Source organism: Gobio gobio, assembly GCF_949357685.1.
Source record: "Gobio gobio genome assembly, chromosome: 14".
Taxonomy (NCBI): domain Eukaryota; kingdom Metazoa; phylum Chordata; class Actinopteri; order Cypriniformes; family Gobionidae; genus Gobio; species Gobio gobio.
This window is the reverse complement of record NC_137107.1, coordinates 41,481,305-41,507,490: the sequence shown is the minus strand read 5'-3', so window position 1 is coordinate 41,507,490 and position 26,186 is coordinate 41,481,305. Positions and strand designations below refer to the sequence as shown.

At 38.1% G+C, this 26,186-nt stretch overlaps 2 protein-coding genes across 2 annotated transcripts in view; both read right to left on the bottom strand.

Annotated features, from left to right (window-relative positions):
* The window catches only part of LOC307137960 (uncharacterized protein), a 213,326-nt gene that overhangs the window by 82,900 nt on the left and 104,240 nt on the right, over positions 1-26,186 (bottom strand). The gene's annotated exons all lie outside the window — the stretch shown is intronic.
* Positions 3-20,058, bottom strand: dipk1b (divergent protein kinase domain 1B). The gene is made up of 6 exons (XM_079835179.1): positions 19,983-20,058; positions 17,829-17,994; positions 10,517-10,651; positions 9,365-9,472; positions 7,946-8,122; positions 3-5,050 (listed from the first exon to the last, which is right to left on the bottom strand). Exons 1-6 carry the CDS (start codon positions 20,009-20,011, stop codon positions 4,238-4,240), a joined length of 1,428 nt encoding a protein of 475 aa, XP_079691305.1. The 5' UTR covers positions 20,012-20,058; the 3' UTR covers positions 3-4,237.

Genomic DNA, 26,186 nt, shown 5'->3' with positions numbered 1-26,186 from the left:
TCAAACATTTACTAATCACTGAATAATAGTTGAACAGAATGATGGAGGTAAAATAAATAAGTATTTAGGAGCCTGAACAAGGCCAGATGCTAATTGTGCTGCTCTCCATACAGAGACACAGAATAAAATAAGAAACATGACTTAATAGTACATACAATCACTTCATTCAACGACATGAAAAGCCTAGCACACACTAGAAGACATCGTCCTCTCTCGCATAGGATTGTTCCCACAAAGTCCCCTGATTGATCTTGAAAAGAAAAAGAAAACGGAAGTTTGTAAATGTGCGCTGGGTCATATGATCCTTAAAGGTCCCATGGCATGAAATTTTCATTTTATGAGGCATTTCAACATTAATATGAGTTCCCCTAGCCTGAATATTGTCCCCAAGTGGATAGAAATGTTGATCGGTGTAAACCCGAGTTCTGGCTGTCTCTCTCTGCCTTTGAGAAAATGACAGGCCAGACTAGCCAATCCTGAAGTCTCCTGGTTTGACGTCCAAGCAGGAACAGTTTCCTCCCTTTCCTCCGCCCAGAGAATCTGCCACACCCATGCAAACACTCGAGATCATTAACGTTACTTGTGAACGAGTGAACACTGGCAGTTTCTCAGTGTTTGGATGTACAAATGAAAACAGAAGTCTTTCTTCAGTTCCTTCTGATCTGTGATCATTGATTTCTTATGTGTAGCTTATTATTTATTATTTGTGGACACGCAGCGGCTTCTCTCTCTCCCGACAGAAGGTGTTTTCGTGTTTTCTATCTTGTGAGTCAGTGTTTTTGTACGTCCTTGTCGCGTCTATCTGTTCTAAAATGTGCATACAGTCTTTTCTGTTTAACATCAGCAGTCACATCTTTAGAGATAAACTTCACGCACGCCGAAGCTCGGCCTCCAACATCCCCGACCCCAGTACTGCATCTGGCCCACAGCGGAGGCACCAAACGCGGCGTGAGATTAAGCAGAAGGGGGGTAAGCGTGAGGGTATCCGGCTAGGCTAGCAAGCTTCCCCCACAATAAACTGGATTACATTCGATTACAGCTGTTGTGTCTTTGTTTGCGCTGTGTAACGTTACTCAATGCGCGTCAATGACGCTATTCATATGATTGGAACATATCTAGAAATAATGCTATACTCAACACTTACTAACTCGTTCATCTCGCTGTAATGGTACATTGCATGTGTTACAAAGTTGGTAATAATGATGAAGAGGACTCGGTGTGACTGGGACTTGTGTTTATTCAGAACTCTCAGATACAAACACAATAAACTCGCGCTGACTGACAGTGCTCTCATAACTCAGTAGTTACTATAAATAACTTTGTTAGCAATCGCTTCGTCTCTGGTCCGTGATGTCCGGTTCGCGAACGAATCATTCTTTTGAATCGGTTCTTTTTAGTGAACCGAACCAGTTCACCAAATCGGACTGAATCGTTCTAAACGGTTCGCGTCTCGAGTCAGCGCTGATCCATAATTTACTAAAGTTACTAACTTTCTGACATGAGTGACAGCCCCTCCGACTAGAAATAAACTAATAACCTGAAGTATATGCTAGTAACTACAACAGTTCACCCTGAACTGAGACATGCTGAGAGAACTGATGAGAAGTGAACACAGGTCCATCCGTCTCTCTGGCAGACTCGTGCCTGCTCGTGCCTCGTTAAACCACGCCCCCTCCGCTCATTTAAAATGCAAAGATGTTAGCCAATCACAACAGTGGGCGTTTTTACTGAAGTCTCACAGCAGACACGCCTCTTGAAGCAGGGCATTCAGCCAGAGGGCAAACATAAGTATAGACAAAATGCCTTTTATTTCTAAATTATGACATTTTATGATGTAAAAATCATACTAATAATATAAGTACACCTCAGAAAACACTATAAAATAATAGAAAAATGCCATGCCATGGGACCTTTAACGTAAATACTCATGAGAGATGTACTTCCTGTTGGTTATCCGTGAAATGTGCGCTTGTTTAGTATTAATGAGATGCGAGATGTTTATAAAAGTGGCTACTGTGAGTCAAGTAGTGTTTACAGTATGCACACGCACTTTTTATATGCAAATATGTTTTATATACCTGCACATACAGTCACTAGACCGTGATTCCTCAAACTGTGCGCTTTCTTTTTAACACCATAATTCTGTGTTTAAAGTTAAAGGGATAGTTCACCCAAAAATAAATATGTAATAATTTACTCGCCCTCATGTTTGTTCCAAACCTGTATGAGTTTCTTTGTTCTGTTAAGCACAAAAGAAGATATTTTAAAGAATGATGGTTATCAAAGATGACAGTAGCCATTGACTGCATCAGAAAACCTAGGCAGTGACTGGTTGCCTTCCTGCCTTATCAGGAAATGACTTGTAAGACAGCGTAAGCGTAAGCGCACAAAGGCACCTCACAAAACTGATTTCGGACAGACTTCTGAGGCAGTGTAACAGTTTCATGATCTACAGTAAAATAAAGCAGGATTTGGAGAGAACTAAACAAATATTGAATTACTACAATAATACTTTCTTGCTAGAAATTACATCAAAAGTGTCCAATTACACACAAACTGACCAGCATCCGCAACTTTCAGATGCCATCTTTCTTTTTCTAGCTCAACTGTCACTAAATGGAATGTATTGTGGGATATCAAAGGCAGAGAAGGATAAATCGATGCTGCCTTCAAAAATTGATCAGATGAAGTTCTCTCAGAAGACAGGAAGTGAAGCTAACATTGGTTTCAGATGTGCCTTTATGCCTTTCTACCTTGAAATGTGTCCTCCGAAGGCAGCAGTTTCCAGTTTTCGGACACAGCCATTGCCTTCCATGGTAGGAAAAAAATACTATGGAAAGTCAATGGCTACTGTCAACTGTCTAACATTCTTTAAAATATCTAATTTTGCGTTGAACAGAAGAAAGAAACTCATACAGGTTAGGAACAACATGACGGTGAATAAATGATGACAGAATGTTTAATTTTTTTGTGAACTATCCCTTTAAAGGTAATCATTTTCCAAACACAGACATAAACCCACATACCCTGAGAAACACAGTTCAAGAATAACAAAAGCCATCACAAACGCTTCAGACCGCACAGAAAAGGAACATCCTTCCTGTGAAACCACAACATGAGAGCTAGCATCCTCCTAGAACAAGCACACACACTAACACACCATACACTCTGTAAACAGACATATATAACACATTTACTCATTCCTTTAAGCATACTCCATATTCCAGTGTTGACGTCTTGGTTATGTTGCAGGTTTTGGCGTAGGGTCCTGACATTTCCTGACTTCAAAATTAAGGGTGCTTCCAAACATTGCTAAAGATCTCTCTCCGTCCATGTTGAAAGTCAAAACAGGTGTGGATGTACAGTAGTTTACTCTTCAAGAAGCAACTCACAAAAATGTTTGCAACCAAAGGTTGCTTGTCTTGCTCAAGGTTATATCAGTTGTAGAGCCAGACCGTCCTCTTGCAAACTCTTTCCTTGGGTTACTACTTCTTGGAATCGACCTTTTATCTTTGTACTTGCAGCCCCAATCCTTAAGCAAAAGTCCACCAAGCAGGACTCACGGTTTCATTTGGGAAGGGGTTTTGCATGGTCAAAGAAAGTCCTCAAGTTGTCTTTGTTCCTAATTAGACTCTAACTCCATGGAAATTTCAACCAAAGGACAGAGACACTTCCGATGGTTTTTGTAAAGCGTTAAAGGGTTTTCAAAGGGGATCAGGTAAACTAGAGGGTGGGGATGTAGAGCAAGACCTTGTCTCGGAAACTCTCCTTTCCTTGGGTTACTTGGAATTGACCCTACTAACATTGTGCTTGCAGCCCAGATCCTTAAACATAAGTTGACCAAGCCGGACTCAAAGAAATATTTTGGAAGGTGTTGCACTGTCAAATAAATGTCCTCCAATTGTCTTTGTTCCTAATTGGACAGTCTAACTTCACCGTAGAACTTTCGAGCAAAGGGGGAAAAAGCTTCTGAAGGCGTTTCTATAGGATTAAATGGTCGAGTCGCTTGATTAAAATAGTGGGTGGGGATGTAGTGTACGCCCTTTCTGAGCATACACTATATTCTCTCTTAAAGACGATTGACGTTCGACAGATTTTAAGTCCGTAGTGGCTGGCAGAGTTCCGCTATTCTGTTGGCCCATTCAGAGGCTGTTGTGCTGACCCCACTTTCGCTCTCAGGAAGTCTCCCATTCTCCTGCTCTTCGTGGACTTTCTCTCGATCATCCCTATGTTGGTCTCAAGAGTACTTGGTATTCGAGATCTTCTTCCACAGAAGTGTTTTGAGGTTGTTCAGAACAAGGGAATGATGCACCTCCATCTGCGAGGCAAGTCCGCTGAGAGTCACACAGGTACGTAGCTGTTTCTCCAGGTCCTCCCTCAGGTCTGACGGCGCTCCGAAGAGCAGGAAGTCTTGCAGTAGCGCGCACACCTTGGCCAAATTGGGCTGCACCACCTCCACATTGCACTGCCTTGCCAATCGGTCGCACGTCGCGGTACAATCTCGCCCGTAAGTGCAGTCGGCATTTGCCTCGCAAGTTCTCCCTCGCAGGAACCCCTTGACGGTTGCCTCCGATGCTACGCTCTGAAGGTCTGCCATTTTGAAGTCATATTTTGCATTGTAGCCAACCCGTCTCGGGCTTGCGTCACATATGTAGAAGCTTCCGTAAACGCCGTGGAACACCTCCTCCACGAACTCCAGCAGGCCGATGGTTATCCGAGCCCTGCGGGGCCATGCGGGAGCGAGCCACTGGTTAAGAGCGACACCCAGCGCCTCAGGAAATACTGGCTGCAGCCAGCCAGGAACCTCCAGCCTGAAGAGGGCGCTGTGTGCGACGTGTTCAGTCACGTAAAGGTCTCCACAGAAGCCCAGCAGGTGAGGAGCGTGTTCTTTATCCTGCAGTGCCACCATCAAAACAAACTCATTGATCTGAAGCAAAGCCCACATGGATTTCGCCTCTGCTAATGAAACTTTGCCATCGCCGTTGACGTCAGCAAGGGAGATCACACGGGTCACAAGGGTGCCAAGAGACGACTGCTCTCCAACGCTGTCCTGTGAAGGAATGGGAGAAGGAGAAACAATAACCTTTATCTTGTCACAGCCATGACCTATGATTTACTACTTTCTATTTCTAGTCAGAGGTGGGTGGGTGGTATTTATAATTTAGGAGTAGGGGAAGTATTCATTTTACTGAAGAAAAATCTGTTTATCTGTACGAGATCATTGGATTGTTTTCCTAGGAGAAAAAAAAGTACACTAACAAACAGATTAGCCTTCTCAACATTAACAGACATGGACTAAAAAACACAAAATTCTTAAAATACAGTCTTTATCAAGTACACATGTATGCGTGTATACTGAAGTGTGCATGGCCATTTACAGCATTTCGTGTGGGTTGTGTTTAAGTGTGTGTATGTTTGTTGTTCTCCCCTGTGACACTGAAAGTGAGTGTATTGTTCTAGCTGTGACCTTTTCAAGCTCCTTCAGTTATTTTTGGCTTCTCTTCCCTGTTACCCCACTCCCTCCCCTGCTCTCTCTCTCTCCATTTTCACCCTCCTACAGGAGATTGAGGAATAGCCGGAAGCTTAGAGACGGTTAGACTGTCTTTAGCTCTGTTTTTGCTTTGCTCTGCAGGATATGAACATCTCAAATATCAGTCACAATTAGGGCTGGGTGATATACAAGGTTTTTCCTACATAAAGAATTTTTGTCCCGCCAAAGCCTTTTGATCAGTTATTGTGATTTATGAGTGATGTAGACGACTGCTGTGCTTGTGATAGGCCGCATATGAGTGACAGAGAGAAGGAGCAGAGAGCTCCTCCCCCGCACGCACTCTCTGTCTTCAAAATAAGCACTGTCTTAGCTTTCTAATATTTCACATATTACGTTAATCAAAATCAAAAGGTCGGAAGACCGAATCCATGTTGCACGTGGCGCATTCGGAAATTTTTTTCCTTGAATTACCGCTGGGTGTGAATTGCGCAAAAAAAACGTTGACTCTTCTCTGATCAGCTGACATAAAGCATACTTTCAATTAACAGGAAACAAATTATATCCAGTGTTTTCTGTGTGTTGACAAATCTTTCGCGATGTTCTAACAGACGGGATTCGCACACAACGCGTCCGCTAATGTCCGATTCGCGACCTAATGACTCCTTTGAACCGAGTCATTTTAACGTCATTTAAAACAACTGATCTGTCCAACACTGAACTCATGAATCAGTTTATTCATTTACTCAGAACACATCTGAAATGAGAACACAAGTGTGCTTACACAATTTAGCAAGAGTGGATAGTAAGAATTAGTTTTAATTATCCACAGCATTTCAGCTTATTTCTGTTGACAATGTGTAGTAAAATAAATAACCTAAAAGCATTTAGACTGGAGTGAGGTGAAACCAGAACAAAGATGTTATTAGCTAGCCGATAATTGTATTAAATTGTATATGGCAGAAAATTAGGCTATTTGTTCCTTTTTTTATTTTGATATGATTATATACCAAAACAATTATCTGTAAATAGTGTAAAAAATGAGGAAGAAAAACACACATCAAGGTATCAAAATAAGAAAAATTACTAACTGTTTCTTTGAATCTATTTAAAATGTATTGTCAGTATTGCACTTGCAGATCATGTGGGTAGGGTACTTTTTACTGTGTGTGTGTGTGTGTGTGTGTGTGTGTGGATGACCATGTCTGTCAGTCACCACGAAGACCATTTTTGACAACGGAAAAACCCTGATATAGCGAATATTCTTCACATATTCATGATCATTTGACTGGTAATTTCCCTTATTCAACATTGAAAATCATGGCAATAAATGTTAAACTTAAAATTTACAAAGATGGCATTGGAGGTGTAAGTTCAATTCATGTTAGAGAACCAAACAAAATTGACTTATTTAACGATTCATTTATGTCACCACTTACATTTTTTGCTTATCATGTATTAAAATGTTATTTTTTAAAGGCACAATATGTAATTTTCGCCACTAGAGGTCGCTTATTCAAAACAAAAGTGTAGCTTGATGACGCTGTGATTGAGCGTGGAATCATGAGAGTTGTCGTCTTCACCTCAACAGGATGAGCTAATGTATTAAAGTTTAATGTATTAACGTTACTGTAGTATGAAGCAGGGCGGGCCGAGAGCTGTGGGAGCGGAACGAGGCAGCTGGAGCGATTGCTAATGACAATGATAAAATAATCATTCTAAATATATGTGTTGAAAGTTAAGTTATAACGTTACTCTGTGCTCGGTGGCTGGTATGAGAGGCTTGTTGCACTTTGCAGTAAACTAGATCGATGTTAGAATATAATATTAATAAAAACTGGATGACATGTTGCTAAATGACAATTATTTTTCAAAGTTCTCTCTGATTATGCTATGTTAGCCACTTGACAAACTAGTGTTGTCTCTGAGGCATGATAAAAACATACTTGTGGTAAATGAAGAAAACAAGCATATTAAACAATAAAACTAACTGTGTTGAGCTATATTACAATGATTCGTTTTTTTTTGTCGATGAATGTCTCCAAACAGTTGCTCACCTGTCTAATAAAACACATCATATATTAAAGTGTCTTTGGTGATTCCATGGTTTCTACTAGAGTGAAACCGGAAATCGAGGGAAACATGGATATGATGTCATTGATAGGCGACGCAATGACACGGTCCGTGTCCTGGTTAAAATGACTGATTTCTCTGGATTTAAACATTGTTGGAAACGTTTGGGATAATGCAAGTACGCATGTCAACAAAATATATAACATTGTTCTAGTGGTTTTTGGATATTTTAATTTTAGTCTGGGACTAGCCTAAGCCTTGTCTGTGAAACCGGGGTTATGAGCATAAAACTTGTTTCTTTGTCAACTGCAGGTCTGATTTACAGTGATATTAGCTTTAAATGTTAAAAATTGACAATAAAGGATGTGTAGTAGATGAAGAAACCTTAAGGAAAGAATGCAGCATCGCTCTGAATTCATCCATGGATGTTCCACGGGTGGGTTTATCATAGAGGTTGTTGTCATGCCATAGTGGACTGTCAGGACCGGTTTCTCCTCTCATGCTCTCTTCAATACCACACTTCACCAACACGGCTTTCTCCTTCCATACAGCACTGTACACCTGCAACACACACATATATATTAAAGGATTAGTTCACCCCAAAATGAACATTTCCTGATAATTTACTCACCCCAATGTAATCCAAGATGTTCATGTCTTTCTTTCTTCAGGCTATTTCATTATATAATGCTTTTCAATTGCAACCAAAATGCTGAAGGTCCAAATCAATGCAGTTTCAAAGCGCTTCGATGGGCTCCAGAGGCTCTGCGTAATCCCAGATGAAGAATAGGGTCTTACCTCACAGAGCTGCACACGATGAACAATTTAGGTTAAAAAGTATATTCATTTTATTTTTATTTTTTTAAATGATGATTTCGCTAGATAAGACCCTATTCTTCATCTGGGATTACGCAGAGCCTCTGGAACCCATCGAAACGCTTTGAAACGGCATTGATTTGGACCTTCAGCATTTTGGTTGCAATTGAAAAGCAGTATATGATGAAATACCCTGAAGAAAGAAAGACATGAACATCTTGGATGGCATTGGGGTGAGTACATTACCAGGAAATTTACATTTTACTAAATGCAAAATGTAATTTATTTATTTATTTTTCTTCATTAAAAACATATTTTGTAAGAATCATCCATAATTGTATATACATGCCTATTTAGGACTTAATTTTTTTCACATAATTAATTTTTTTCACATTGTGAAAATGAAAAAATATATATATTAATATATATATAATATAATATATATATTTTTTAAATAAATCAAATAAAAGAATTAACTATATTTAAAAAAAATTATAATAGAGTACAAAAAGTAAGATATTGCAGTTTAGGAAAATCCCCATTGAGAATAATGCATATTAAAATGTGACCTGAACATATATTTTTTTAAGAATCATCGATTATTGTATATAAAGGCCTATTTAGGACCTTTTTTTTTCACATTGTGACAAAAAACTAAATGAAAAGAAAAAATTAATTATAAATAATGAAATAATTTTTTAATAAAATCAAATAAACAATAATTTAATACATAAAAGTACAGTAAAAAAAATACATATAGCAGTATAGGAAAATCAGTATTGAGAATAATGCATATTAAATAAAAAAAATGGTAAATATAAAATGTAAAATGTCTAGATGCAATGGGAATTTGGGAGGAAAATGTGCTTTTTTGTTTTGAAAAAAAAAATGTAATGCAAAAAAAATGAAATGATCATTTCTTATTTATTTTCTTTAGTTTTTCATTAAAATGTTATTTTTTTAGGGATCATCCGTGTGTTAGTTCACCTGGTGCGTTGGTGACGTTGAAAGACAGTGTTGAAAAGACAACGTTTTCTCCTCGCAGAGAGACTTGCACACTGACCCCGAGATGATGCCTCTGCGGTAATGATCACACTAAAACACACACAGGAAAAGGACAGGCATAACCACAAATGCTATACACAGTAATCTTGCCAACTGTTCTCCATTTAACAGTCTTGTGCGAGCACCTGGAGGACAAACCTGCCAGTTAGAGGACAGCGGGGATCATGACGTTATGATGGATTGGTGCTTGGCCAGATAATGACCCACAAATGCACAGATCAGTCTAAAGGCAGCGTGTTACTTCTCCTGCTCTCTCTTCCTTCTCGTTTTCATTTCTGATATCTATCAAAAGTGGCTGTCATCACGCATGTTGCAAAACAAGAGCTGAAAAGGGCTTTCCTTTCTCTGGGCCTCACTAAGAGTCTAGACTATAAGAGTGACACACACATATAAATGTGCAGACATATATTCCTTTTACATCACTTTAAGGCTCTGAAAGGACTAGCAAATTTGTTTTTAAAGGGACAGCACATGGCAAAATGTGAGGTTTTCAGCAACTAATACTTTAAATGTAGGTCTGTTCCTCACATAATACTATTGTATGGCTTTAAAAGACTATGGTGCACAAGTTGTATGGACATTTTTTTCTGTCATTTTGGAGCTTGACCACTTTTGTTGCACTGAAAAAGCAAAGCACATCCTGATCTGTCCACTAAAGAATATATGAATAGTTTACATCCTGTGGCTGAATACAGAATTGGAGATTAAACTCAATCACACAGCATAATTAGCCTATTACAATAAAACTGAGAATATTTAAATGTGGTTTTTATAACAGCATAATTACGAACTGCCAACTTTCTCGCTTCCCCCTTTTAATTTTCCAGTTTCTGCATGCAATGACTTCCTGTCAGTGACAAATACTAGAACAGCATAAATATTACACCATCTGTGTGTATGCACTGCATGAGATCGCACGGAGGTGTTTGTCAATCATCATAAGACTCTCACTCTCTGTCTTAAGTGGCAAATCCTCTCTATTCCACGTTGATTCCACCTAAGTGGCAGGCAATGGTGCTCATGGGAAGGGATGTCCAGCTCAACTCAAGCATTATGGAGGATGCAGTGACTTACGATGAGCATGGTACAGACGTGTCCTCTGCAGAGCTCTGAATAAGAGGAATACTGCATGTAAATCACCCAGCTGGCCACCAGAATCCCAAACCACGCCACCAACAGGTACTTGACCTTTACTGCAGGTAAACGGGACTGAAAGAGACATAAATATACACTCAACAATACTTCACATGACATATATAACATTTGGTTTACATTACATTATTGCAATCTTATTTTCACTTTCATATGTGGAAATAAATTGGATAAATATCAGAATTGTTCAATGTGCAAGGTAAAAATCATTATTATTATATAAATCTTAACTCAACCCTTGACGTATTTTGACTATATATAATATGCAATAATTTATAATAATTTCTTTCTTTCTTTACAATAAATATTAAATATGTAAACATTAAACATATTTTAAAAATAAGTAAATTAATATTAAATTATTGATGTACATAATGTCTCCAATGTTTTACAGTAAAAGTAGAAATGCTGATCAGAAGTCCAAAGTTGTTCTAATTTCATAATGAATATGGATTATGTATGTGCCAAATGACATGTATAAGTTCTTGTTTATATTACATTTTAATGCCGATCTGGGCCACTTTCAAATGTGGACTTTCATATCAGAATTTTGCCATCATGACATTTTTATTTCAATCTTAATTCAACCTTTGTCATTATTTTATGATATACAGACAAATTATTTAGTATAATTTATTTACACAATAACTAAATGGAGTATTATATGGAAGCTTGTTTCCACCACAGGATAAAACATTTGAAAAGATAATTGCGACTTTTTAACACACAATTGAGATTTTCAGAATTGGGAGTTATAAATTCAGAATTGCGTGACAAATTCAGAATTGTGAGATATAAACACGTAATTCTGACAGTTTTTTTCCTCGCAATTGCGACTATTATCACTCGCGATTCTGTCTTAATATCTCACGATTCTGACCTGATATAATATCTCACAATTCTGACTTAATATCACGCAATTCGGTCTTAATATCTCGCAATTCTGTCTTAATATCTCGCAATTCTGTCTTAATATCCCGCAATTCTGTCTTAATATCTCGCAATTCTGACTTAATATCACGCAATTCGGTCTTAATATCTCGCAATTCTGTCTTAATATCTCGCAATTCTGTCTTAATATCCCGCAATTCTGTCTTAAGGGATAGTTCACCCAAAAATGAAAATTAGCCCATAATTTACTCACCCTCAAGTCATCCTAGGTGTATACGACATTCTTCTTTCAGACGAATAAAATCTGAGTTATATTACAAAAGTCCAGCCTAATCCAAGCATTAGAATTGGATTCATAGTTGCTCTGTTTTTGAAGTCCATAAAAAGTGCATCTGCCCATCAAATAACATGCTCCACGCGGCTCTGGGGTGTTAATAAAGGCCTTCTGAAGCGAATCGATGCGTTTGTGTTAGAAAAATATCCATATTTAAAACTTTAACAAGTAAACTTTCGATCGACCACCTTCCCTATTCAATATATGGAAAAATTGCAAGACTAACGCGACCAGGTACGCTCGTCATGACATCACAAACACATCTTGAGTTTCACTTTCAACATTCAACACTTTTCCATGGAAGGCGGTCGGTCGAAAGTTTAAGTAACAAAGTTTTAAATATGGATATTTTTCTAACACAAATGCATCGTTCAGAAGGCCTTTATTAACACCCCGGAGCCGCGTGGAGCACGTTATTTGACGGACAGATGCACTTAATATAATATCTCGCAATTCTGACTTAATATCCCACAATTCTGTCTTAATATCCCGCAATTCTGTCTTAATATCTCGCAATTCCGACTTAATATCACGCAATTCTGACTTATCATCCCGCAATTCTGTCTTAATATCCCGCAATTATCTCTTAATATCCCGCAATTCTGTCTTAATATCCTGCAATTCTGTCTTAATATCTCGCAATTCCAACTTAATATCACGCAATTCCGACTTATCATCTCGCAATTCTGACTTAATATCACACAATTCTGACTTAATATCACGCAATTCTGTCTTAATATCTCGCAATTCTGACTTAACATCTCACAATTCTGACTTAATATCTCGCAATTCTGTCTTAATATATCACAATTCTGACTTAATATCACGCAATTCTGTCTTAATATCACGCAATTCTGACTTAACATCTCGCAATTCTGACTTATCATCTCGCAATTCTGACTTAATATCACGCAATTCTGTCTTAATATCTCGCAATTCTGTCTTAACATCTCGCAATTCTGTCTTAATATATCACAATTCTGACTTAATATCTCGCAATTCTGTCTTAATATATCACAATTCTGACTTAATATCACGCAATTCTGACTTAACATCTCGCAATTCTGACTTAACATCTCGCAATTCTGACTTAATATCACGCAATTCTGTCTTAATATCTCGCAATTCTGACTTAACATCTCGCAATTCTGACTTAATATCACGCAATTCTGACTTAACATCTCGCAATTCTGACTTAATATCACGCAATTCTGTCTTAATATCTCGCAATTCTGACTTAACATCTCGCAATTCTGACTTAATATCACGCAATTCTGTCTTAATATCACGCAATTCTGTCTTAATATCTCGCAATTCTGTCTTAATATCTCGCAATTCTGACTTAATTTCACGCAATTCTGTCATAATATCACGCAATTCTGTCTTAATATCTCGCAATTCTGACTTAATATCACACAATTCTGACTTAATATCACACAATTCTGACTTAATATCACACAATTCTGACTTAATTTCACGCAATTCTGACTTAATATCACACAATTCTGACTTAATATCACACAATTCTGACTTTTTATCTCAGAATTCCATGATATAAAGTCAGAATTACCTTTTTTATATTTTTTTCTGGCGTGGAAACAAGCTTCCATGGTATTACACAAAAAGCTGCATATAAAAATATGTAAAAAATACAGATGCAAAATGTAATATTAATTTAAATATATAATTTTTTTAAACGCATTTAAAATGATGCATTATGTCTCAAATGTTTTGCTTTGACCAGTGAAATGTTGACTGAAAGGTTTTTTTTCTTCATATAATAATAAATTATCTTAAATTGCATTTTGAAACTTGATGATGATATAATGATGAATATGCCAGGGTGGAGTGTTTTATGCAGGATATGTGCCACATTTAAAAGGTCATTTGAAAAACCTCACAAATTCTTTTGGGATTTGAGCAGAAAATCAGAATGGGGCATGTTGGCTTGAGATGTAACCGTCGCTTATACTACTTTGAGAGAGTTAGAGAGAGAAATCAACAGAGAAAGATATTAGTGGTCATTAGCATGTGCCCTAACTAGATTAAACATCTTCTCTTGGACAGTTTTCAGGTGTAAAAGGGCACTGAATGCCGAAGGCAGCAACTGTTCTCTGTGCTTGAGTGGGAAAGTGAGTGTGTGTGACTCAGTGAAAGCACACATATCTGATTACTGCCTGTTGATACAGACAACTGTTATTAGATACCTAAATTCACTCGTGTGTGTGTGTGTGTGTGTGTGTGTGTGTGTGTGTGTGTGTGTGTGTGTGTGTGTGTGTGTGTGTGTGTGTGTGTGTGTGTGTGTGTGTGTGTGCTCTCTGAAAACAAGGCCTGAACACGCAATCCAAAAAAATGCTGTTTTGTCAGTGGCGCACTTTAAAATACATTTGTAATGTTATGTAAAAATATGCACTGAATTTTTCATTGAAAAATAAACATTATGTAATCATTTACTCATCCTCATGTGAGTAATTGTCACATTGCAATTAAAATGCCATGCAAATACAATGAATGGGTCTTTCAACAAGCATGCAAAAGCACTATAAAAGTATCATAAAGAGTGTTAATATGACCATATTCTTGAAAAATTTCACCCGGCCTGCACGTTCATGAAAGTAGAGATATCGTATGCATGAACGATTTATTCTTTTGAGTCAAATCTTTTCAATGAATCTACTGATCTAGTTCTTAATATCAGCCCGAGTGATTTGTTCTCAAATTGAACGGATTGAGTTCTCAAATTCAACTCAATTAATTAAAGGTGCAGTAGTGATTTCTGAGAAGCAAACACACTTGTAGCCAATCAGCAGTAGGGGGCGTGTCCACTCAAGCTAAGGGAGGCCCCTGACTTTATTTTACAGTAGAAAACAAAACTAAAGAGACGAAACAACAAAATACCGGAGACTACAACAACAACAACAACAACAACAAGCGCCCAACACTGACAAGAGCTTGTGTGAGGGGGTTATGAGAGAGCTGTAAGTTTGGTTTAAAAGAATACCAAAGATATTTTTTATCGGTTATAACTTCTGGAGAAAAAAAAAGCGCAGACACTTTTCAAAGATTCTAGAACTGTCCAGAGTGCATGTGACGACCACCTGCATTCGCAACTGTACACATAAGCTAACTATACTATAGTTATTACTAGGGCTGCAACAACGAATCGATAAAATCGATTATTAAAAGAGTTTTTAATAATTCGTAATTCGATTCGTTGTGTCGCGCGACTATAATGCCCGTCAATAAGACGCGGAGATGTTTGAGTATAAAAAAAGCACGGTTGAGCGCAAAGCAGAGTGGAAGCGGGCGAGCCGTGCTGTACCCGGCGTACCACACAGCGGAAAAGCAAACCGGGCCGAGCGTACCAGTCGAAAAGCACCATTAATAAATCGAGAAAGTGTGTTAATTGCAGCAAAAGCGACGCAACATGGCATGGGAGCACCACGGTGGTGATTCAGCACCTAAAACGAAAACATCTTGGAGTCCTTGATGAGGAGGAAGGGAGTTCAACAGCAGGGTAACGTTAATGCTGCCTTCACGTGCTCTCGGAATTATCTTTTCTTTCTCCCTACTCTGCTTCTTCTCCTCGTTCGATTTGCTGTTTGTTTACATTCGCGAGGCCATCAACATGGCCGCCACGTCCCAGAATGCAACGCAACGTCCGAGCCCTATACGAGTTTCCTAGGTAAACATTGCACATGAACGCCCTCACATTTTGAAACTTGAATGCATTGCGCTCGTAATCAGGACTTCAGAAGTCGGAATCATCAAATTTCCGATAGCACGTGAAGGCAGCTTCAGTCACTACAAAATCCCACTTTTGTTCCGTTTCCGAGCGTGACGTCCCTCCAGTAGCTCTTCTGGTGCTTGTTTACTCGTTATCCAGCTTGACAAGCATGACAAATTAGCGTTAGCTTGTTAATAACGGTAGTAAAGCAGGGGTGGTATAGTTTGCAAGACTAAAGACACGTTTTTATTCACTTGCCTTTTTTGGCCCATTCATTTTTCAATCTGTTGCTATGCTAATTTCGTTAACAAATAATTTGTCAGTATTTTAATCAACAACAGTTTTCACAGACAAAAACGAGACGAAAAATCAAAACAAGCTTTGAATGACAAAAACTATGACTAATATCTATTGTCATTTTCGGTCAGCATTCAGTCTTAAAGTGACAGCAGTCCATTAACCTGCTTCCATTTGTGCTCTTAATATTAATCAAACAACAAAAGACAGAGAAAATCACCTCTTTAGTTTTAATAAGGATTCATTATATTTATTATACATTAATTATTTAATCCATATTTAATCTATAATGAATGTGGCATGCAAGTTGTTATAAAGAATGCCTATCATTCATTGAAAATAAGACATTGTGTTCTTCTTTAGGAGGAGTAGTTTTATTTAATTGTTACATAACATTTTTTAATATGTCACAGGAGTTTAATCTGTGTCTGGATTTAATATCATTCATATTAATAGGTTAATACAGTAGATGTTTTCTCCAGGAGTATATAATGGGTTTGGACATTTTTAGAGAAATTCTTAATGCATTACAATTTAACTAAACCCATCATTTTGTTTGTGAATGTGTGCGTCTGAGTGTAGAGCAGAGAACAAGTTCTAACATCCTGTTAAGTTTTCTGATAAGTATTTCTTTATATATAAAAAAAATCAGATTCAGCGATTAATCGAAGAAATAATCGACAGATTAATTGATTATTAAAATAATTGTTTGTTGCAGCCCTAGTTATTACTATAGTAACTACATGTAACGTGTAAAAAGGACATTGTAAAATAAAATGTTACCAAATTAATAGTCTGCTCCTCACACAAAACTAATACATGGCTTCAAAAGACTTGGAATATAGCATAAGGATCACTTTTATATTTTATTAAGCTTTTGCCTCATTCTTGAAGTCTGAAAGCCTCAGTTCCCATCCATTGTTATTGCATGGAACAAAAATACCAATAAAACTCTTTCATTTTTCATTTTGTGTTCCACGCGTGACAGTGAGTAAATAATGAGAGAATTTTCAGGACTGTTTAATTTGAGGAATAGTGCTTTTGTTTAACTTCAGGTTGAATCACTGCTGTTTTCATTCTCTTGTACAAGAGAGGGGAAAAAATGCGTTTGTCATCTGCGCCATCTTTCAGCGCAGGGTTCGGCGATGAATCTGACAGAGTTGACCTACACGGTCTCAAACGGTCACCGTGTGCACTTACGGTGAGTGCACTTATGAAAAAGGGCTCTTAGTGCAGATCTACAGAAATACTGTCAGCATACTGTGTGCATTAAGCACCGGTCGTGTGTATATGTGCTTATGTGATTAGCTAAAGATAAGGAAAGCAGTGTTTAACTGCAACATTTAAAATGACAGATTATGATTTATGTACCCTGTCTTTTAAAGCACAAATGAAGAATGCAATAAATATAAATCATGAGGTTCAGTGATGGTATCAAATGGTCATACCATGCTAAATGAAAGAATAGGGGTGATAGTTGCACACTGGGACTTTACTTCAGTAACTTTAAGAAGTATAATTACGCAAAAGTTAGTTTTTATTACCAGCAATTATTTTATGTGTTTATATGGTTCCTTTAGCATATTTGCTGTTTCGTGTGAATATTTGCATTTTATTTACTTTGCTGAAAAGCCTAAAATAGGTTATTTAATGGCAGGTTCCTCCCTATAACTGGGACATGGTGTCACACAATGTCAACATAGGTCTATATATTTTCCTGGGCAAAAATATTGAATAGCTAACAGAAATTGACTTTCAGAATTTAATCGGCCATGAGATATGTGTGAAAAAGTGTAACCTTATCATGGTGCTGAATGACTTCCACATTCATGTCTCGTGGTTTTTACACAGTATTCATGCTAATGCAATGCCCAGGAACCATATTACCATGGTGCCATTCTCAAAATCACGGTCACACAATTTCACTATACGATTTCCGTTGGAACATTACTCCCAAACATTGTCATTCGAGTGAAGAAAGTTACCTGTAACCCCTTAGATAAGGGACAGAAGAGCACCAGGTGCACCAGCCTGCGTAAACTCCTCGGCATCTTCACAGATGATGCGCAACACAAATACAGATTGCTCTCCAAACACGCCGTCACTTTCTCATGTCGTTTTCTCCTTTGCAGACGACACGCCAGCTGTGTTCTCCAGCACAACAAAGAGCAAAAATAATCATTTACTCGTATTATTTTATCGCCTTGTGCTTTCGTTTCAAGACGCAATCGGCCGTGCGATGGACTAACATCCCATGCTGCTGGTGCTCAACTCAAGGACACGCGCGCACACGCATCCATTTGCACTCGCTGCATCCAGAGACGCGCGAGCTCCAGGCATCATCCTCGCGCGACGAGATGCGACACGACCAAAGACGCTTTGAATACCAGCTCTGACATCTGCGCGATATTTAGACAGATGTTTGATTCTCCCAAAGGATGAGAAGGTGCGAGAACGAGGATCACTGACGATCAGCTGGAGATTCGGCCTCTCTGTGACTCCACAAAGCGCCTTAAAGGGGAAGAGACCCTGATTTACACTTCCGACAGAAAAAAAACAATACTGTCCCTTTAAATACGACTGATTGGAATAAAATAAGATTTAAAAATCGAATTAAATAGGAACATTATCGTTTTTTTAATAAAATATCCCTTACATTTGAACACATTCAATAGGACATAATGCAGTTAAATATCCCTTTAAATGTGATTAAATAGAATAAAAATGACATACCTTTACTTTTGTTTTTTAAATTAAAAGACAATATAAGAATACCCCTTAAATGTGACGAAGGAAAGACAGTAGGATACTGCAAGGATATTAAAACCATAAATGAGGCTAAATAGAAAACCAATATATAATAAATAATCAACAATATTATGATAGAACAGAAATTAATAGGGACTAAATAGAATACACATTAGGTAGGCCTGATTTGGCGTCTAAAAGTGATTGAACTGTCAAATGAATTTATGAATAATTCTAGAACATGAATGAATAATAACATCTTAGAAAATGAAACTTTTTCATTTTTAAGTTATTCAAATATCAAGTTATTAGCCTAGAAATCTAGACGCACCCTAGCGGCAGCAAATCTAATTTGCAGCCAGGGTCGTCTAGCAACTCTCCATTGGCTTGCGAGCTGGAAAAACCAAACTCTGGTCAGGCCAATCACATTGTGTATAGAGTCGGTGGGCGGGCTTAAAGGGATATTTAAAAATGTATTTCATTTTTTTCTATGGCTCTGCATCAGCCGTCCCCGTGCCATCACTTCCGGCGAAAAAAGTTAAAATACATGCAAAATACAGGCGCGATCATAGATGTATACATAGATTCCTCATTAGTGCCTGCGCGGATCGTTCGAATGAGGCATCTACGTATATATATCTTTGATCGCGCCAGTATTTTGACCTTGTTCGCCGGAAGTTATGGCGCTGGGAATACTAGATGACATTTATCTGATAAGAGGTAAAAAAATAACATAAATACTGTTCGGGTTCTCTTTTTTTCTTTCTTTGTCTTAAGACATCAATGTGTCGCCACGAGCCACATGGTTTAATAAGGATTCGTATGTCTATGTGTTTTTACTCTCATTGCTCTCATACTCGAAAATATCCCCATTGACATGCATTATACGACTTTCACACTGCAACGGTTGAAGTTAAAAATCTTCATTTGTGTTTTGCTGAAGAAACAAAGACACCAGCATCTTGGATGCCCTGGGGGTAAGCAGATAAACATAAACATTTCGTTTTTGGGTGAACTATCCCTTTAAGCTCTCATTTGGTCATGTTACAATGTGCCCCTCACCGTGTGGGGCATGTTGTCACATTTCACTTCTATTCTTTCGGGGTAAATCAAGAAAAAAGTATACACTGTATTAATGAAACAAAACCACATAATTGTACTAGACATGTGTGCAATTAATGTGGGGGAAAATAAATACTCTAAACCAGTGGATTTACACAAACTGAGAAAGTCAAAAAGTGTTACTTCGTGCCCCGCTCTCCCCTACTTCCTTAAAAATAAATTCCAGCAAAACAACCCATAATGAAATGAGAAATGACCCTTCACAATAATAATGAACTCTGTTAAAGAGCTACATATGGCAATTTATCTGTTAAAAAAAACTTACTCACCTTTTGAGTAATAACAACACCATCTCCATGTCTTTTTAAAACAGTTCAAACCACTCAGTTGTCGCCATCTCCAAAAAGCCAAACCAATGTTGGTTTTTGTTTCATTATGAGCTCTGTCGTGTTCTCTTTTTGCCAGCAGTCTCTCTCTGGTCAGCAACTTTTCTCTGTTTACGGATATGACAAGGTGAGTGATGTATGAAAGCAATTTCCAGCAAAACCATCCCGCTTATCCCCATTTAGACACTTAGAAAAGGCTTAACTTAGTGAATCAAGGAAAGACTAAACCGAGACAAAAAAAGGTTACTTGCGTGCAGCGCGTTGAGAGTGTAACATCCTGAGACAGTGGACAAAAGAGTACATTCACTGCAATGCAAATATAGCTACACTCTAAAAAAAAAGGCTCGTAATCATAGGGGAACCTTTTTTAGTGCTATATAGCACCAATTTTGGTGCTTCAGTGGTTCTTCAGCGGTTCTTCAGAGGTGCTATATAGCACCTTAGTCAAAGAACCGGTGAAGAACCTCTGAAGAACCGCTGAAGAACCTCTGAAGAACCTCTGAAGAACCTCTGAAGAACCGCTGAAGAACCTCTGAAGAACCGCTGAAGAACCGCTGAAGAACCTCTGAAGAACCTCTGAAGAACCGCTGAAGAACCACTGAAGCACCAAAATTGGTGCTATATAGCACTAAAAAAGGTTCCCCTATGATTACGAGCCAAGAACCATTTTTGGTGCAATATAGAACCTTTTTTTTTTAGAGTTAAAGGTGTGCATGCTCAAAGTGTGTTTAGTTCTTATGTGACAAATACATTACTTTGCAATTATATTTTAGTAGTTTTTATATTTCACATTATCTTACTTTCTAAGGAAGTTTTAGCAAGTTAAATTCAGAATTAACTGTGCAATAAATTCTTTCAATTCATGTTATGGACCACAGAGGGCGATACAGATTCATGGAGAATTGTGCTAAAAATAAATCCAATGCAATAGTGAATGCACAAGAAATAGCCCATATCTTTAATAATAAAACAACACATCTTGTTAAATTTCTGGATAACCTCCATTATGTAAAAGGCCACAGTATCTCATCAGTGTGGCAACATCTATTCTGGGGACAAAGTTTAGCTCAAAATTGTCACCGTAGCTGGTGGTGACATGATGTGCTCCCTTGACCATTACTCTCTGACGTCACGATGGGAAGCCGAGGCTCTACTGTGATTGGCTGCTTAGCTCAGCTAAGAAAAAAGTCTTTTTGTGACATCAAATGACAACTCTTCTTTCCATATATTAATCGATAGTGAAGATGGTGGTCATTTTTAAGCAAAATGTTCATATTGACATAATCATAGACCACATATTTTCCACATTGATGCAAGTATGTTGAAACTAAAGCAATGGCAGTAAAAGCATGATTTAAACCATGGGTTTTCAAACTGGGGTCCGGGGATCCTCCAGAAGGTCCTAAGGGGTCCCTAGAAAATTTCAGAGAATAAAAAAATCCTAGCAAATATGGATCAAGTCTACCGAATATTCTGTTTATTTTCTAAATGTTTCTCTCCTTTCTTGCCGTACAACATTAAGTATAGCCAATTTATGAAGTTTGGAAACAATATTTTGTATTTATAATATCACACAATTTATCTAACAGTTTAAATGTTTTTTTTTTCTTCATAAAAATAGATGGAATTTAGGATGGGGGTCCCTCATAAAATATTCATCGTATTTGGGGGGTCTTTGGCATCATAAAGTTTGAAAACCCCTGATATACACACACACACACACACACACACACACACACACTGACACAGAGCTGCGACTGTGGTCAGGTCACATTTAAACAGCTAAATGACTCTGTGACCACATGCCCTGAAGATCTGCTGTCTCAGATTACACACCCTGATTAGCCATTTAATCTTGTTAACTGCAACTTGTATAATCGGTGATCTCGCTATTCACCTCTCAACACTTCTTGGCACTTCTTGGCATCATGATTTTTCCTACCAGCATTCTTCAATGACAAGAAGCTAAATTTTATGGGAAATGGTTTTGCAACAGCATATTGTTTTAATCCACAAACTGTACTGTACTAGGTGTGTGTGTCTATGACAGAGTTGATGGATGTAATGCACTGTCTAAAATAAAAAATAATAATGAAGGAAAACAAAATATACAAATAAAAACTGATTTAAAATATGAATAAAAAGATAACACTGACTGGTCTATAGAATAACTCATTTTTGTGCACATGTTTAATTATCCTCCTCTTTATTAAACAGCCTATAAAAAAGGCTACAACCTATAAGATAGACCTTTGTCTATCCCAGCAGTAATTTACATAATCAAATCAGATGTAAATATTAGTTCGATGGGATCCGTGCTCATGTCTTGTTATAGTAACTGGATCGTCCTGTTAGCAGTGCTGAACATTTTCATAAAACACAGCACACTCTCCACTGTTCCAGAACATTCCATGGAGGAGGTATTGAATACACACACACGCTAACTGTTGCCACAATCTAATATGTTGAATAAACTTCAGTTTGCACCAAACACACATGACAGGGAAATACAAGCAACCAGTACCCGGAAACACACACGGGACGGGAGGGATTCAAACTTACAGCAGGTTCGTTTGAGCAGAAGACAGAGCGTGGGGAAGTCCGATTCATTTGAGCGAATCGGTTCGCTTCAGTGAACTGGTCCAAAGAAAATGGTTCACTGGTTCGATCAATTCAACCAAATCATCACTCAGTAGCCTAGTGTTCTAGTAAAGATTGTTTAGAAGCCCAGAATAAGATTTTTTTCACACTAACAGTGTGTCTTGAACATAGCTAATGTTTTAATTCTGCTTTTTGACACAATGATAACAACTTATTAATCATTTCACTACAACAATCAAAACATTATTGTTGTCATACGTCATTTTTGTCAGTCATAAAATATTTAAGTGTTGTAACATAACATTTTGTATGCAAAACGGTGTATTATTGCATATTGGGTTTTTTTTGTGCGTATTGCAAAGGATAAATATAGCGACAAAAAAAAAGAAAGTGCCCGTAATGTTAACAAATACACTTTTATTTACTTTACTTAAAAGTTATTAATTTTACCTACTAGCTACTATCACATCTTCAACAGAGTGGTTAGATTACTGTACTATTTACTCTTTAAAAAATATTGCATATTTTATAACTAATTACTTTCTAAATCCCATATCAACCTTGACCAGTTGAACAATGCAAGAATATACATGAAACTGCTCTTTTAAATCTTTCAAATTAACAATATACATTTCCATAAATTATTCTTGAACTGACCAAAGTGTGTAAAGGGAGAAGGCATTAAAAACATACATTCTAACATTAAGTTTTGTTAGATGTTAAATCCCCTATTGTTTTATATAGAATTGCATACTCTATATACAGTAAACACAATTGCTATAGTATACAGTATTTAAAGCAATTACATCAGAAGTAACTGTTATTAAATTACAAAAACAAGAGTAATCCCTTATTTTGTTTTTTCAAGGGAAAAGTAATTAAATTAAAGCTGCGAGCAGCGATGACGGGCCCAAGCCGGTGGCACCGCCACGCCGGTGGCATCAGCTTAACTGTGCACGGCAGGCAATATGCATTTAAACAGGAGAATATTTTAGAATCGCTCGAATATGCCACATTTACCGCAGCAACTGGTGCCACTATCACCACAAGCCACACCCATGATGTAATTTAAATCTAGATTAATTTTAATATCATAGGATAAAATAAATAAAAGTTATATTTTCCTGCTCAAAATTTTGTAAGTCCAGAAGGCCAGTATTTAATTCAAGGTGTTTGTAGTTCTTTTTTACTTATTCACACTAAAGTAGGGATGAAACGGTATGGAAATTTAACATCACGATTATAGTGACCCAAATTATCACGGTTATCAATATTATCACGGTTTTGTTCAAACAAGATGAAAGTGTTCAAAAAGAACAGATGCACACACTTAAAACATTTCAACAAGTTTTATATTTGAAATTAAACAAACAACAAATAACTAAAGCAGCTCTAAGCACTTTTTTAAGCTAGATTCTGTGGGATTTCTTTACTTAATGGCCGTCGTCAATAGCAACGCATAACGCATAAATAATAATAATTTGTCGTAAATATAATCTCTAATATTATCTCTGTAAATATATTCTCAATAAATATTCTCATCAGTGTTCAGCTACGATGCATTTAAATCAAGCATATTTTGTGTTAGAGCCCAAACAGTATCCAAGTGAAATAATGCATATCCATATTTCCATATGATTTGACAGTTTATTTTATTAAATATCAAAATGTGTGCATCATACCTGACACCTAGATGAACACTTTACAGTCAGTTTTATGACTGTCATTCTCTTTAAATGCTAGTGAAGTTTGGTAACGTTATACACGTTTCAATGTTGTATGTAACTTTGCAGACGGTCCCTAACTTCGCCAGCGTTATGCCAGTCATATCAGATGCGCTGTGGTTCTGCTGTGTTTTTTTAAAACCATTTTACCTAAATCACCAAAATAATAAATGTTATATTTACCCATGGCCTTCCCTGTTATACAGAAATGTAATAGTTATCAAACCTTCCTTAACTGCATAAATAATAAATGAAATATAGATGAATCATCATTAAAGCTACAATTTTCTCTGTTCCCGTTGTTCTGTGATTGTAATGATCCAATCTCTAGGATGCCGTTCCACTCCTAGCCTGCAGGGGGTGCCCTCCTTAAGCGTCCATGTTATGCTCCCTCCAGGTCTCCAGATGGCACTTTAACCCCATGCTCAGTGCTCTCCACTCCTGCAGATGGTGCCAGTGTGTTTAATGGTTACTCAGAACTCTCCTCATTAGCCCTGATTCCCTTCACCTGTGTCTTGCCCTTTATAAGTGTGCTTGTTCCTTGCCATTATGTTCAGTCTTGAACCTATGTTCTCCTGTCTCCAGATCTCAAGATAAGTTTTGTGCCTTTATTGTACATTTTTTGACCCTTGTGTCTATTTTTGTTTCTCTGTTTTATGGAAGCTCTGCTCTCCTAGTTCATTTGTACTTTGTGCTTTGGTTTCTCAAGTAAAGACTATTTTTATTTTTTGGAAGACTCAAGTCTCTTGACTCTTTACTCTTCTGCTCTTGGGTTCCATTGTCTGGGAGTTAGCTCAGTGGAGAACACACCACACTTAGAACACCAGAGACCCGGGTTCAAGTCCAGCCAAGGGCGACATCCTTACAGCAAGACTGAACCATGGAAGGGAGCCCAGCAGAAGGATCTTCACCACCCTCTAATGTGGACCGTATTTTGGCAGCCCTCTCAGATCAAGCAACAACCATACAGCGACATGACCAGGCGCTGTCAGAGATTCTCCAGATTTTGAGTCTCCAGTCTCAAGCCGCTTCATCCCAAGAACTTCAGTCACCCCCTGGTCCTCCAGACAGATCCATGTTCCCACTCCCATCAGAGCCCAAGTTACCAGCACCAGAGAGGTTCGATGGCAGTCCCGAGAGATGCAGAGGGTTTATTACCCAGTGTACCCTGGCCTTCCAGCTTCAACCCAGCAGCTTTCCTACAGAGAATAGTAAGGTGGCCTACATTATTACACTCCTAACGGGTAAAGCTTTGGACTGGGCCTCTGCTTTGTGGGACCAGAGTTCTCCAGTAACAACTAACTGCCATACATTCATTTCTGAGATGAAAAGAGTTTTTCACCATCCAGCCAGCAGGGGGGATGTTGATCACCGCCTGCTACACCTCTCTCAAGGTACTCGAAGTGCAGCAGAGTTCGCTATAGAGTTTCGCACTCTTGCCACAGAGAGTGGGTGGGATCAACGGGCCTTGAGGGCTACCTTTCACCATGCTTTGTCTCCTGATATCAAGGATGAGTTAGCCTTCCGAGACACTGCGCCTGACCTCGAGTCCCTCATTGACGTGGCTATCCGGGTAGATCATCGGCTCAGGGAACGCCAGCAGGAGCGACAACAGGAGACTAGATTTTTCGAGTCAGCCAGCGCTGTTAAGCTGCCTTCATCTCCTAGTGCCCCCGAGGAGCCCATGCAGCTGGGCGGAACCAGAATTTCCCAAACCGAGCGCAACCGACGGATAAGGGAGAAATGCTGTCTCTACTGTGGCAAGCCAGGTCACTTTCGCTTTGCCTGTCCTGAGTTGTCGGGAAAAGCCAACTCTCGCCCA

Coding starts and splice junctions, on each gene's coding strand:
- dipk1b (XM_079835179.1), bottom strand. CDS start 20,011: ATGGAGATGGTGTTGTTATTACTCAAAAG. Junction 17,995..19,982: donor GTGTTGTTATTACTCAAAAG/GTGAGTAAGTTT, acceptor GTTGTGCTGGAG/AACACAGCTGGCGTGTCGTC. Junction 9,473..10,516: donor ACGTCTGTACCATGCTCATC/GTAAGTCACTGC, acceptor TGTGTGTTTTAG/TGTGATCATTACCGCAGAGG.